General features: G+C 30.4%; 2 protein-coding genes across 2 annotated transcripts in view; both read right to left on the reverse strand.

Annotated features, from left to right (window-relative positions):
* The window catches only part of LOC122271340 (protein CEBPZOS), a 150,653-nt gene that overhangs the window by 104,366 nt on the left and 30,039 nt on the right, over positions 1-16,248 (reverse strand). The gene's annotated exons all lie outside the window — the stretch shown is intronic.
* LOC139425837 (uncharacterized) lies at positions 1,789-6,096 on the reverse strand. The gene is made up of 2 exons (XM_071181827.1): positions 5,667-6,096; positions 1,789-1,922 (listed from the first exon to the last, which is right to left on the reverse strand). Exons 1-2 carry the CDS (start codon positions 6,094-6,096, stop codon positions 1,789-1,791), a joined length of 564 nt encoding a protein of 187 aa, XP_071037928.1.

A 16,248-nucleotide genomic window follows, 5' to 3' on the forward strand; every position in this document is an offset into this window, starting at 1 on the left:
AATCTACAATCGTGGTTTGAAACCCACCCAGTTTCAGTTCGATGGGTGTCAGCTTGTCTGAAAAGTATGTGGCATGTGCGTAATACTGACCATATTGCCAGAATCGTGAAGTTGATCATCAGGAAATTTTAGAGCTTTAATCTCCATGACACCACCATTTACCCCACTATCCATTTGAAAACCATTTGAAAATTGTACCATTTTGAAAATTGTTACTTCAATGTAAATGCCAATAGAAAGAATTCATTTGATTAAAAAATTCTTTAGATGAATACTATCTATTGCTGATTTCGAGCGCTTATATTTAAGACTTATTATTGTAGGTCAAAAAAAAATTTTGGACTAAAAATTCATTCCCTTCGTGTTTAATTTGAGTTTTTTTGTATTTCATCTCATATTTTGAATTTTATGAAAGCAAATTTTATTACATCAATTTGCAGTCATAATAACGGACACTGAAATGCAATTTATGAATCGAAAAACAATATTAGAAATTGAAAGTCAGAATTAATAAGCCAGAAGAATTTTAAATCTCAAAAAGGCAAGTTTTTGAAATCTCGCCAAACTAAGTTTCCGGAAAATATTTAGGGAACATGATTTTGAACGTACATTTGCACCATCAAAATTCTTAAAATTAGCATAAAGAGATCTAAAATTTAGACCTCTCTCCTAAATAAATACTGAAAATCCTATTTTTTAAACTGTGATTATCCCCTCCTCTATGCTTTGAGGGTCAATAAATTAAATACATTGGTATGAAGGTTTATTTATTCAAAGGAGGTACGTTTTTCTGTCGGATTTTGTCACAAAATATCATCTGTACAAATTAATTAGCATAATTAAGATTAGACTGTCAGGCGCCGTACGTAAAAACCGATCATAAACGGTTTTCAAAGTGCTCGCTTTTTTTATTTTGTGCTATGTACCATATCTTTACTATTTAAAAAGGTCAGAAACTACTATTTACATCTTGTACTCATAAATGTATCAATTACTTGAAAGTTATTTATTTATCTATTTCTGGATTTTTAACCTTTTTGAGTATTTTTTCCCATTCATTCTGGCTATATTATTTTAAATTGAAAACGAGAATGAATTAACTTTTCTGATCCTTTTTTAAGCTAATAAAAAATGTACAATAATGCATTTAGGAGACATCTTTTTTGTTTATAATAGGTAGATATATCATGTAATAGATATATCATGTAATAGATATATGATATAATAGATATATCATGTAATAGGTACAGAGTCAGAAAGATAACTGGAGTTTATTGATTGCACAAAATGAAAAAGCAAATTATTATATAATATTTTTGTAGAAACTTTGAATTTTCATTGTTTTTAAATGTATTAAGAATCAAAGTAATTAAACTATTGTAAACTACAATTAATCTGTTTGTGCAAGTTAAGTTATCCGACAATATCATTGTTCTGGCAATGTGACAGAAAAATATGCTCTATTACAGTACTCGAAATGATTCTAAATTTTCCAATTTCTTTTCTTTTCTGATTGTTGATAAAATAACACATAAAATTAGTAATAATACGCATTTACTATAAAAATGCATGATAAAATGTATATAAAATCACAAGCTTTCATAAAACTCAAATATCATAAATAAACAGCCTACATCTTTACGATAGTCAATATTCTTATAAATACATCTTTGCAATAGCTCCAGCAAAACTGGATGAACAGGGATTTTTGCAGATGGTTGTAGAGTAAGAAATATTTACAAATCTCTTGTCAATATTTTGACGTCAATTATTCTTCCTTTTCTTTTCCTAACTTTCTTGTAACTCTTGAAAGGATAACTTATGATAAGTATGACTGTCTCCAAGAAATCGAATACAGCAACCAATGAGATTCCAAGCCAAATCCCAACGTAGCCACCTATATAGCTGAAAACCTCCACTCTCTAAAATGCATAATAGTAAAATATCCAACTCAATTCATATAAGAAATTTATGTCAAATGCATTTCGATAAATACAATCTTATGAAACACATTTTTTTACTGCTTGCAAAGGTTTGCATTTCGTATTTATATGGATTGTAGGTATACTAAGTTGATCAGACGTCCTAAAATGTTGAGGACAGTCCTCAAATTGCGATATTAGTCTTCAGAAATTTCAATCTATTTGTGAGAACGGAAAATATCCTTAAATCTTAACCTATGTTCAAAAATGTCTTCGAAATTCAGCAAAAACTTTTTTTTTTCAAAAACTCAGAAATGCACATAATTTTTTTTTCATTAAAATGATTTCTCCCTTAATAGAATAAAAGCGAAACGAAAAAAATCTCAAATTATCTGGTCATAATTTCAGAGTAAATGAAAATAAGGAAAGTCATGAAAATAGTCAGAGTCATGAAATAATTTCAGAGTAAAAAAATAAAGAAGTTTTAATTATTACGATCTCATTTATTTTATGTATGCTAAGCTACAGGGTATTATGTCATATGTCAACAGTTTTCTCTAATGAAATCGGTTTTGATAATAATGGTCTTGCACCTGATATCAGTTATTGATCTAACAAAAATTTTGATTCACATATAAATTAGTCTCACATATTACTTTTAGAAGTTTACTTTATGTATTTCCTTAAGTACATGGTGTCTTTAAATCGTAAATTTTTTTTTAAAACGCTCCGTTGATTTATTCTCAAATCATGGTTTAGAATACGTCTTACATGCTGAACTTCAGTCATGCTTTTTTGTTCCTAAAGCAGACTAATCTACAAGAAGTCAACAAATGAAATTATTTCAAAATATGTTCTTTAGATCCAAATTTATAGTTTAAACTCCAAAATCTTACTTTCTTTCTACATCTATACCTTTCTACATTGCAAATTATATTTTAAATCCACATAGATTTGACTATTTTAATAAGTACAATTATTTACTTAACGAGGTTCTGTTATTCAGTTGTCCCACAAAAAATATATTATGGTTAGAATAACACATCACTCACAATTATTTACTTAACGAAGTTCTGCAATTAAGTTGACCCGCAAAAAATGCATTGAGGTTACAACGGTATATCATTGATAAGTACATTTATTTACTTAACTAAGTTCTGCAGTTAAGTGGACCTGCAAAAAATGCATTAAGGTTACAATGACATAGCATATAACGATGCATAAAATAAATTTAAGCGCTAAGTTAAATAAAAAGTTTAATTAATCTCCATATTACAATCTTTCAAGCATCTCCACTACTTTTGTTGGGGGTTCAACTTTACGTTGCATTTTGCTTTTATGCTCAAAAACTATTAAAACTAGAAACTTTAAAAAATTAACTAATTGAAAATGTACTGAAAGTACGATGAAATAGAGAAAAAATAAATATTTTATATCCAGTTTGATAAATAATGACTGTTTAATCTTGTGTTAATCTTTTTTTTAAAAGAAAAGTATTTTTTGTTAAATATTTTTTTTTCTTTTTTTTTTGAAATTGTTTTTCATTAGTTTCAGAACAGCAAAAAAGAAAGAAAAATAATTTTTTAAAAAATAGCAAATAAACCTTTCAGTAAGTGACGTTTCAACTTTATATTTGCATTCCTGTTGCCTGTAAATCAGACTATTTTTCCCTACAAGTTTAACTGCTAGTTAATTCTTGAACTACTTTTCCAATGTCCCTCCGCAATTTCAAGTTTTATGCGCCATAAAGTTTGTGCAGCAAAAAAAAATGTTGCGTTAAATCGAACATCCAGAACTGTTGTATTGGCGCAGACATAGTGATTTATGAATATTGATAAATGCTCTAAAATATAAAAGAGTAGATTAAATTTTACCTGAAATTTGGGACTGTGTTCATATGTTGTTGTTTCCATTACAGTATTCATGGTTATAATTATCGTAATTCTTTGGCTAGAAAAAAAAATTTAGTCCACCAAATTCATAACAAATTTCATGACAAAAAAATTAAGAATTTTATTAAAATATATAGCGCAATTAAAACATCTCATATGTAATAGAAACATATTCATACATCAAGAATACATATTTATTTTTGATGTATAGCTATGCCCTTTCTTACAAAAACATTTACACATAGCAATATTTTTTGGTAAAAAAAACATTATATTTTTATAAAGAAAGCTCAATCTGCATATTTATGTGAAAAGAGGGAGAAAAAGTACGTGAAATTGTCATGTTATTCAAAATTATCCTGTAATTGCAATTTATTTCGTTGTGCAAATACCTATTGAAGTCTCAGAATTATAATTTTTACTAGTTCAATAAAATTCTTACTTGCTAGCTGGTGGACGCTGGCAATCCTGCTCGAAAAGAGAAAAAAAAATCGTTTTAATGTACAATCTTTAATAGGATTACGCATTTTCAAAATATAATACTTGACTCCTCATACTTGTTTCATATTTACGAACTTGAAAATGTTACCGCAGCTAAAACGGAATCAACAATAAACGTAGAGTAAATTTTATAAGAAAATTTAGCAGAAAATATTAAGCGCCAAAGCTGAATAAGATTTAAATAAACAAAGAAAAAAATATAATCACTAAAAATAAAAATGATAAATATTAAAATTTAAATAAAAGATACATTTCAGTTGAAAAAATCAATTTCATTAACAATGCAAAGCAGCATAGCATAAAACGCAACAAAAACCAGAAAAAAACCTGAAAACTTACTTAAATAGGGGTTCCTAATTTAATTCAGATTTAAGAAATCTTGAAATTTATTTAATCTTTTTATTATAATTTAATAAGTTAAAAATTTCAAAAACTATGACGATTCATGTCGACTTGGAGAGAGAAAATAATTCGATTTTGCTTCCACTAAACGAAGAAAAAAAAATGCTGGGCACTTGGTGGTTATTGGAGCGTCAAAAATTATTAATTCTTCCATTTCAGTCAACTTTAAAGAAGTAGTTCTTAGAATTTTTATTTCTATCTTTAATAACTTTATTCAATTAAAATCTTAACTTTTGAGTCATATTATGTATTGTCATTGCATTTGAAAGTTTTTTTTTCTTTTTTTTTTTCAATCCATGCTGAAAATAGCTTGCATTCAAACCATTGCCGAATACGACATGAGTAATGTCGAGTAAGACCTCGCTGGAGTAAGACACACTGGACCTAAACCTGTAAGATTTGGTCGGAAAACGATTTCTTATTTTATATATATATATACAAGCTGACCCGGCAAACATTGTTTTGACATATGAATTATTTATAGAGTATGAAAATATATCTTATTTATTGTAAGTGTGTGGTATATGAGTAGAAGAGGAATGGAGCGCTGTAATTTATTGTAAATTTTTCTTATAAATCATGTATACAACGAATTCTGAAAATATTAGTCTCTTAGTGCAGTAGAGTGCACAATATTTTTTGTCATCCCATCTTTAGCTAACACAAATAAACTGGCTGGTTTGCCCACTCGAGAGCATGCCACGTATAATTGTCCGTGTGAAAAACATGGTGTGCTCAAATCTAGGACACAAACAGACATTGTTTGACCTTACCATTGCAAATGCCAATCAAATGGGGAACTGAATGCGTTTAAATTGAATTGGCACATTCGTGAGTATAATAGGGATTCGTGGAAGTACATTTAACATAATGACATCGATAACGTTGTTCATTAATTTTTTAACGACTAATCGCGTGCCGTTGAGTAGCCGTGGTGGGCTCAAATTACGAAGCAAAATAACCGGAGATCCAACTATGAGTGCTAAATTATGCGGTGGTATGCCTGGTAAATCCAATGAGTTTAAAAACTCTGTTGGAAAATTTGCAGCTTCAATGGGATCGCAAACAGCAACAACGGATTTATATGTCACCAAGATACCTGGCAATATCTGTTGTATCTTCAGATTCAATTCGCTAACGTCCACATTTTTTGCTGCTAAAATTGCCCATTCTGCCAGCCACTCACGATGAATGTATTGAGTGAGTACATTGGGAAATATTAGGTTAATGAGAGAACCTTGTGAATCAATGATTGTGCAGAAATCGTCCGGTAATTTTATGCATCCAGTCTCCTCCTTAGTAACTTTTCCATCACCAATGTCAAAAACCCGTTTTGAGAATGTTTTGCATATTTGAATGTTTTGCCTTTGGATGCGCATATTTACTTAGTTATATAGTTGAACTTTTTCAACATTGCACCCTCAGTCTGCCTTGGATTGACTGTAAATACTCTCCCCAAGGCGCTTGATTTGAATAAACGGGAACATGCATCAACCGGTGTGCATGTTCCTTGCGGGATGCCCATTTTTTTGTTTGAGCCCATGTGAAATAGTGTGGTACTTCTGAGTAGAGTGATGTCCACGCAAAGGCACCAAAAGAATTCGCACGATTATACAATTCGAAAAATTTGGTGACTGTAATTTTTTGGTGGATTTATAGCTCGGTCAATCGCTGTCTCGTTCGTGAAATAAACACTCTGACCTTTTTCAAGATAAACGGCTAAATGAATAACGGTTGGATCCCGTTCATGAATTGGGAAACCAAAGACACGCCAAACAGCTTCATTGGAGCTGATGTACCGGCCAATTTGGTACAGCGTTATTTCATCGTTGATATTCACTGGAAGAACAGTCACATTGGCATTTTCAACTCGAAATACTGCCATATCACTACCTTTATTAACATACTTGCAAACATAGTTGATGCTCTTCTTTTAAAGGTGAGCATAAGTATTAGAGTTTAATATGACTTGTTGCAACGTGCGTGAATATTATTAATGATTTGTTATGTTTCTATGTCCGGTTTGTATCCGAATACGATTAAATAAAGATAGATTTAAAATATGCATTAAATTTGTCCAAAAAATGAAAAAAAATTAGTTATAAACCTATTCTCAGACCCACTGAATATACATATAAAATTTCATCAAAATCTGTCAAGCCGTTTAGGAGGAGTTGTGACAAGAGATTTATTTATATAATAACGTAAAGTATAATGTGCTTCCATACTGGCCATGATAGCCTAGTTGTTAGAGAATCAGACTCCGGTAGAGGGGAGCCGGGATTCGATCATCAACTCTGCTGAGACCCACCGATTACATGCGATATATGTTCCGTGGTTCGTTGCTGAGCAGTACTATGGAAATAAGGGCCTGGACAAAATTTGACTGCTGACTTTACTGAAATCACTAAATGCTCACCCAAATCAGTAAATTACGATAAAACAGATATTTGTGTGTTTATTTGAATTTAATTTTCGACATTATTATTACCAAATAACAAATTACCATAATTTTAGATCCGTTTATATTAATAAAAGTAACAATTAAAGTGCGCCCAACCAACTTGTTCATAAGGTAGATTTGCTCCTAGAAGCATATTATGGTATTTATTTTCATGAGTTGCTTTGCAATTCGTAATCTTTTAGATGCGTCACACGGCTTCTCCAAGTTTGTAATCGTTGTTGTTGTAGAGAAAACGTTTCTTGCTTTTCAATGGTACCATCTATGGCCAGGAATATGATTCTTCAGCCGCACACGCGTCACAGCCCGTTTTACAGGGTGTACCCATTCATACATCCGTTCATTAAAATTCTAGTCAAAAATTCTGCAAAATTAAAGTGAAATTGATTTTGCAGATTATTAAAGTAATAATGTCTGTAAAATTTCATCACAATTGTACTAAAAAAACACGTTTGCAAGGTTGAAATTTATGCAAGAAAGGAACGAAAATGTTTTAGTATTGAAGAGATGCGTTAAAGATACTCAAGGAGAAAATAAACTTTATGCATTGTAAAATAACAGGCTGCCCCTTAACGTAAATTTTCAAATAGATTTGTCAAAAAACAATTGTTACTAGTAACCTTGAGATTTTTCTTAATATATGAAATAATTCATTTTGGATATAATTATTTGGAAATAAATTATTTTTTAAATTGTAATCTAGAACTATATTTTATAGGCTAACTTAACCCTGGAGAAGGCACTAGATTTTTTTTTTTTTTTTGGTGCTAAAGTTTATGAAATAAATGAATGAAAATATGAAAATTTTAATTATTTCTAACAATGATAAGTAAAATGTTTCATCTCAATAACCTACCGACTAAAGTTCAAAAACCAAGTCACGAAGTATTATTAAAGTTTTGTCACTTTGTTTTAATTTTGAATTAAAAAAAAAGAAATTAAACAGAAAATGGAATATTTTCAAAGAAATTCTTCAAATTTTAAATTCAAATCGAAGGGTAGACAAACCAGTTTTTGAAAGCACGTGATCATCCATCAGATACCCGACTTTTNCAGAAAATGATTTTTTTTTAATTATAACTATGCGGTTTTAAAGAATCTAAATTCATAAATGCGAAGCAAAATTTTAAGTGAATTTCATTTAATTATTTTAATAAATTTATTTATTTTTAAAAAAAGTCCTGTGATTGATCATTGAGCAGTACTATGGTTACCGTAATATGGAGAACATTTCCTTCTCCTTCAGATTTATGCCTAAATTAAGGGAGTGGCCTCACAAATGAGTCACACGTGAGTCATCTGAGGTAAGGCGTACTTTGCTGTGCTCTCTTGTCAAACGAAATGTGCACCTTCCTTACTTATTTCAATAGATACCAATAATGGTTGGTTGGCATGGCTTGTCAAAGTGTCATTAAGAATACAACAAGCATTTTTGTTAAAAAAAAATTAAGGTTAATTTTGCAGAAAATTATAAATTTTAATTTTTTGCATTTTTACAAATTTTAGTATATTTTTGTGGTGTATTCCTTTACATTTTGGCCAAGAAAGTAAAAAAATTGTATTTAAAAATTTGAAATAACGAGGTTAAGGAAATTATATTTTTATTTAAACAATCTCATTGAAAAGGTACACTAACAGAAAAAATTACGACATGAGTTTTTAATCGAAGTACTAATTGTTGTTTTTTTGCATCGGATATTAGATTTCGGTGGGACAATGTCGCTATAAGATAAAAGAAACTTTATTTTTAGCTCCACTGACAATGTTCTTTTCGACATTCTTCAATTTCACCTCTTGGCTCTTTCCCCATAAATTCTGCAAAATTTGAGTTTTGTTTATTATTGAAATAATGGTTTTTATTTGCCCCTGCAATTTTATTTACTTTTGTGAAAAAAAAACTTTCAAACCATTAACATTATTTTTGTGACTTCGTGTTTATGCTTTTCCCTTCAAATTGAAACAAAAAATAAAATTAAATTACAAGAGTTCTTTGCATTATTTCACAAAAGTGTTTGCATTAAATAATGCCTGTGTCTAAAAAACTCTCGCAAAAAAACTCAGAATTCTAAGTTAAATTTAGAAGAGCAAAAAATTAAGATTGAATCAATCGGTGAAAGATATGAATTCGTTGATGATAGAGTTGATGCTTTCTTAACAAAATATGTGAAAAAATAATAATTGAAAATTTTTTGTGAAAAAAATCCTTCTTAAATAGTTTACAGAATCATACTAGTTTTTCATTTTGTTTTACCTGTAGAGCTGCAGCGTTTTTCATGGCTCGGAATTCCATAAGTTGGTGGAACACAACCAAGAAACTGCAGACTGAGGTTTTTTATGCATTCATCAAAGCATTCCTAAAAAATTCCAAAAGTAATTCATTAACTTTGTTTAAACAGTGTTTGTCCGAAAATTATATATGACAGATAATAAATCAAAAAAGATTGATCAGAATTCTCTCACGGAAAAAAAATTTCAAAATAAAATAAACAATTTAGAGTGATTTTTTTTTCTAAGTAAGCAGCTTACGCGCTGTGAAACAAAGTGCGTCACAATAGTATCAGATGTAATGTATTAAAAGATAGGATTAAAGTTATATTAAGCATTCTAATAATGTAATAATATATTTAAACATTCTACAGCTGTACCATAAAGCCTTAAAGCTTGAAATTATCATTGAAAGCAATGGACAGACATATTTGTCCATTAGTCCATAAACCTATCGCATTAACCATGAGTAAAAATTAGTTAATGATTTCCTTTAATAGGTCTACATTTCGAAGCAAAATTATAACTTGATAAAAAATAATTGAATAAAATTATAATTAAGTTCAAAAGTTTTTCAATTCACTTACAAAGTTCTCGATATGGGGCGAAATACGCATAAAGTAATTTTAACATTAAAAACTTGAAAACTTTGGACCGCTCTCAATATTAAAATATTGGGACTATATTCTGCAAATTACATCTACCCCCCTATATTTTAGGCGTCAAAAATCCGAATCTATCCAGATAAGGTATATTAGGGAAAGTATGATTTCGCGCTTAATTTGGTAACTTGAAATGTTGCATGCTTTAATTAATTGACTTATTTAAAATCACCTCCTCGAAACATTGAGATTGAATCCTGAAACATGAAGATCCGATAATTAGATCGAAAGCAATTCATGGTGGCACGATTTTCATTTTGAACACTGTACAACTTTATAAATAACGTATTGATTTGTCTTATTACATTTGTCTACTCCTTGAACTTAAGACAAGAAACATATATGATCTTATTGCAACATAAACTGAAATGTATTTATCGCCTTCTTCTTACCATGCCCTACGTTCCAAATAAGAGGGTCATTTTATCACACGAGCGAATTTTCAAATGTCCTTGTTAGGCCCATGTAATTAAACTGCCTGAAAACTGTAGTTTAGAGAGAAATGATACCAGATTTGGAATAAGTTATGAGAAAATATCAAAGATCTTTTTAAAAAATTTCATGCAACTGAAAAAAAGAAAATAATTGTCCCTCTGTATTATTCATATAATTATTATTTTTCTTCTGACAATAGATTGTGTTATTTATTCATATTCATGAATGCGAAGAAAAAGTGGAATATACAACTGCAGAGTCAGACATGGGCACCTCCATATCAAAATATATGCCTTTCTATCGTCCAGTATCGGCGAAACTATATAAATATGAAAATTGAAATGACCAATTAGCCTTTACCGAGAACTCATTAAGCAAATATGTTTGAATAATTTTAGGTTGAGTAGTCTAAATATTAATTAAATATTGTTTTTTTTTACTCTCTGGTTAGTGGGGCCATATCCTCCTCTTGACCTCCATTTTTCTATGTAATCTACGCAGTTTGTTTCGTACGGTGCTGGGAGAAGTTTTGTTACTGCCTGAAATATGTAGATATATATTTAATAAAATCCAGTATAAAAAGATTAAAAAAAATTAAACTTAATAGTATTTTACATCTAGAAAATTATTTTTAAAATAAAATAACACCTTTTTGAGTCGGAATTCCAGCACTTTGTTGGGATCCATTCGAAATCCATGATTGAACGGACTTAAAATCTGTCGAGCATTGTGAATAGAGATATATGCTGAAGCAACTACATGGTAATCGGGATATTCTTCAACATGAGGAAACACAGTCAGAATTTTTTCTAGAAAATACATTAAAAATACTTTCACCGTTCACATAATGTTTATTCCAAGTTTAATGTTGTTAACAAATCAAAGGCATCATAAACATTACCTTACTCATAACCTCTAATATCATTCCAAATAATACCATTTAACCAAATACAAAAAAAAGTGCAATAATAATGTTTAATTGAAAAAACAACTGTTTAATTGCAAAAGCTTCGCAGTAAATTTTAAAAAAAAGTGTGGCTCGACAACTATTTTCTTTTTCTTTCTAGTTAGATGAACTCTAAAATAGAACTTCAAAAAAATTTTAAAATAAGATTTAATTTTGTAAAAAAAAATCTTTTGTAATAAATAGAGCATTATACAAAAATGCCAAATATATAAAAATTACAATTTTGAATTTTTTGTTGCTCATGTTGATTTCTCATTTTCACGGCATTATCGGAACTTTTTTATTTTTTTACTTTATGAGTGGAGTAAAAAAGCAGATTCTTGCATACAGTCAATGTTCAAGTTGAGTTATTTTCATCCTGCTTATGAGAAATTTTCAGGCTGATTCAGTGATATTTCTGCTCTACTATTGCTTGGTTAGTCTCCTGCTCTTGTTTTGGTTCGGTTTTAAAAATTTTTGAGAGTAATGTCGAGTAAGACCTCGCTGGAGAACAGAATAGAGACCTATTGTTTTTTCTGATGAATGTCTTGTTGTCAGTGATAGCCGAATGATAGATAGAGGCATGTTGATAGAGGGCGCTTGCTACTTACCTATCCATTCCGTAGACACACTGGACCTAAACCTGTAGATTTGGCCTGAAAACGATTTCTTATTTTATATATATATACTAGCTGACCCGGCAAACGTTGTTTTGCCATATGAGTTATTTATAGAGTATGAAAATATATCTTATTTATTGTAAGTGTGTGGTATATGAGTGGAAGAGGAATGGAGCGCTGTAATTTATTGTAATTTTTTCTTATAAATCATATATACAACAAATTCTTAGTGCAATGGAGGGCACAATATTTTTTGTCATTCCATCCTTAGCTAACACAAATAAACAGGATGGTTTGCCCACTCGAGAGCATGCCACGTATAATTATCCGTGTGAAAAACGTGATGTGCTCAAATCTAAGACACAAACAGACACTGTTTCACCTTACCATTTCAAATGCCAATCTAATGGGGAACTGAATGCGTTTAAATTAAATTGGCACATCTGTGAGTATAATAGAGATTCGTGGAAGTAATATATTTTCACCTCCGAATTTGTCATTTAAAATAATGACATCGATAACGTTGTTCATTAATTTTTTAACGACTAATCGCGTGCCGTTGCACAGCTGTGGTTGGCTCAAATTACGAAGCAAAATAACCGAAGATCCAACTTTGAGTACTAAATTATGTGGTGATATGCCTGGTAAATCCAATGAGTTTAAAGACTCTGTTGGAAAATTTGCAGCTTCAATGGAATCGCAAACAGCAACAACGGATTTATATGTCACCAAAATACCTGGCAATAACTGTTGTATCTTCAGATTCAATTCGCTAACGTCCACATTTTTTGCTGCTAAAATTGCCCATTCTGCCACCCACTCTCGATGAATGTATTGAGTGAGTACATTGGGAAATATTAGGTTAATGAGAGCACCTTGTGAATCAATGATTGTGCCGAAATTGTCCGGTAATATTATGCATCCAGTCTCATCCTTAGTAACTTTTCCATCACCGATGTCTAAAATCCGTTTTGAGAATGTTTTGCATATTTGAATGTTTTGCCTTTGGATGTGCATATTTGCTTAGTTATATAGTTGAACTTTTTCAAAATTGCACCCTCAGTCTGTATTGGATTGACAGTAAATACTCTCCCCAAGGCGCTTGATTTGAATAAACCGGAACATGCATCAACCGGTGTGCATGTTCCTTGCGGGATGCCCCTTTTTTTGGTGAGGCCATGTGAAATAGTGTGGTACTTCTGAGTAGAGTAATGTCCACGCAAAGACACCAAAAGCATTCGCACGATTATACAATTCGAAAAATTCGGTGACTGTAGTTTTTTGGTGGATTTATAGCTCGGTCAATCGCTGCCTCGTTCGTGAAATATACGCTCTGATCGTTTTCAAGATGGACTGCTGAATGATTAACGGTTAGATCCCGCCCATGAATTGGGAATCCAAAGATACCCCAAACAGCTTCATGTGAGCTGATGTACCGGCCAATTTGGTACAGCGTTATTTCATCGCTGTTATTCACTGGAAGAGAAGTCACATTGGTATTTTAAACTCGAAGTACTGCCATATCACTGCCTCACATACTTGCAAATATATCTGATGCTCTTCTTTTAAAGGTGAACATAAGTATTAGAGTTTAATATGACTTGTAGAGTCAGAAAGATAACTGGAGTTTATTGAATGCACAAAATGAAGAAGAAAATTATTATATAATATTTTTACAGAAACTTTGAATTTTCATTGTTTTTAAATGTAATAAGAATCAAAGCAATTAAACTATTCTAAACTACAATTAATCCATTTGGGCAAGTTAAGGTATCCGACAATATCATTGTGCTGGCAATGTGACAGAAAAATATGCTCTATTACAGTACTCGAAATGATTATAAATTTTCCAATTTATTTTCTTTTCTGATTGTTAATAAAATAACACATAAAATTAGTAATAATACGCATTTACTATAAAAATGCATGATAAAATGTATTTAAAATCACAAGCTTTCATAAAACTCAAATATCATAAATAAACAGCCTACATCTTTACGATAGTCAATATTCTTATAAATATATCTTTGCAATATCTCCAGCAAAACTGGATGAACAGGGATTTTTGCAGATGGTTGTAGAGTAAGAAATATTTACAAATCTCTTGTCAATATTTTGACGTCAATTATTCTTCCTTTTCTTTTCCTAACTTTCTTGTAACTCTTGAAAGGATAACTTATGATAAGTAGGACTGTCTCCAAGAAATCGAATACAGCAACCAATGAGATTCCAAGCCAAATCCCAACGTAGCCACCTATATAGCTGAAAACTTCAACGCTCTAAAATGCATAATAGTAAAATAAACTCAATTCATATAAGAAATTTATGTCAAATACATTTCGATAAATACAATCTTCTGAAACACATTTTAATACTGCTTGCAAAGGTTTGCATTTCGTATTTATATGGATTGTAGGTATACTAAGTTGATCAGACGTCCTAAAATGTTGAAGACAGTCCTCAAATTGCGATATTAATCTTCAGAAATTTCAATCTATTTGTGAGAACGAAAAATATCCTTAAATCTTAACCTATGTTCAAAAATGTCTTCGAAATTCAGCAAAAACATCTCTTTTTTTTTCAAAAACTCAGAAATGCACATAATTTTTTTTCATTAAGATGATTTCGCCTTTAATGGAATAAAAGCGAAACGAAAAAAATCTCAAATTATCTGGTCAGAATTTCAGAGTAAATGAAAATAAGGAAAGTCATGAAAATAGTCAGAGTCATGAAATAATTTCAGAGTAAAAAAATAAAGAAGTTTTAATTATTGCGATCTCATTTATTTTATGTATGCTAAACAGCTACAGGGTATCATGTCATACGTCATCAGTTTTCTCTAATGAAATCGGTTTTGATAATAATGGTCTGGCACCTGATATCAGTTATTGATCTAACAAAAATTTTGCTTCACATATAAATTAATCTCACATATTACTTTTAAAAGTTTACTTTACATATTTCCTTAAGTACATAGTGTCTTTAAATCGTAATTTTTTTTTTAAAACGCTCTATTCTCAAATATTTCTTAAATAATTAGAATATGTCTTACATGCTGAACTTCAGTCATGCTTTTTTGTTCCTAAAGCAGACTAATCGACAAGAAGTCAACAAATGAAATTATTTCAAAATATGTTCTTTAGATCCAAATTTATAGTTTAAACTCCAAAATCTTACTTTCTTTCTACATCTATACCTTTCTACATTGGAAATCATATTTTAAGTCCACATAGATTTGACTATTTTAATAAGTACAATTATTTACTTAACGAGGTTCTGTTATTCAGTTGTCCCACAAAAAATATATTATGGTTTGAATAACACATCACTCACAATTATTTACTTAATGAAGTTCTGCAATTAAGTTGACCCGCAAAAAATTCATTAAGGTTACAACGGTATATCATTGATAAGTACATTTTTTTACTTAACTAAGTTCTGCAGTTAAATGGACCTGCAAAAAATGCTTTAAGGTTACAATACTGAAAGAAAACACAAATAATTAAATTCGAAAAGGATAAAACTTCTTTGAAAAAACGCGCTAAGAAGCAGCAGAAATTTCAGAAAAAAGTATCAATACAAGAAACGAATGAAATAAAAATAAAAATATGACCACCGAAGCCGACGTCTTCAGGGGGTACCGGCCTCGGTAGCCATTAAAAACAAAACCATTTCTAATTGAGGGAGAAGCAAATGCTTAAAATATCTCCCTCAGTGCCCCGATGGTTTTGTAAGAGGTTTTTTTTTCCTTTTTTTTAAATTGTATTTTATTAGTTTCAGAACAGCAAAAAAGAAAGAAAAATAATTTTTAAAAAAATAGTAAATATACCTTTCAGTAAGTGACGTTTCAACTTTATATTTGCATTCCTGCTGTCTGCAAAGCAGACTATTTTTCCCTACAAGTTTAACTGCTAGTTAATTCTTGAACTACTTTTCCAATGTCCCTCCGCAATTTCAAGTTTTATGCGCCATAACGTTTGTGCAGCAAGAGAAATCTTGCTCTAAATTGAACATCCAGAACTGTTGCATTGGCGCAGATATAGTGATTTATGAATATTGATAAATGCTCTAAAATATAAAAGAGTAGATTAAATTTCACCTGAAATTTGGGATTGTGTTCATATGTTGTTGTTTCCATTACA

This window comes from Parasteatoda tepidariorum, chromosome 6 (assembly GCF_043381705.1).
Source record: "Parasteatoda tepidariorum isolate YZ-2023 chromosome 6, CAS_Ptep_4.0, whole genome shotgun sequence".
Taxonomy (NCBI): Eukaryota; Metazoa; Arthropoda; class Arachnida; order Araneae; family Theridiidae; genus Parasteatoda; species Parasteatoda tepidariorum.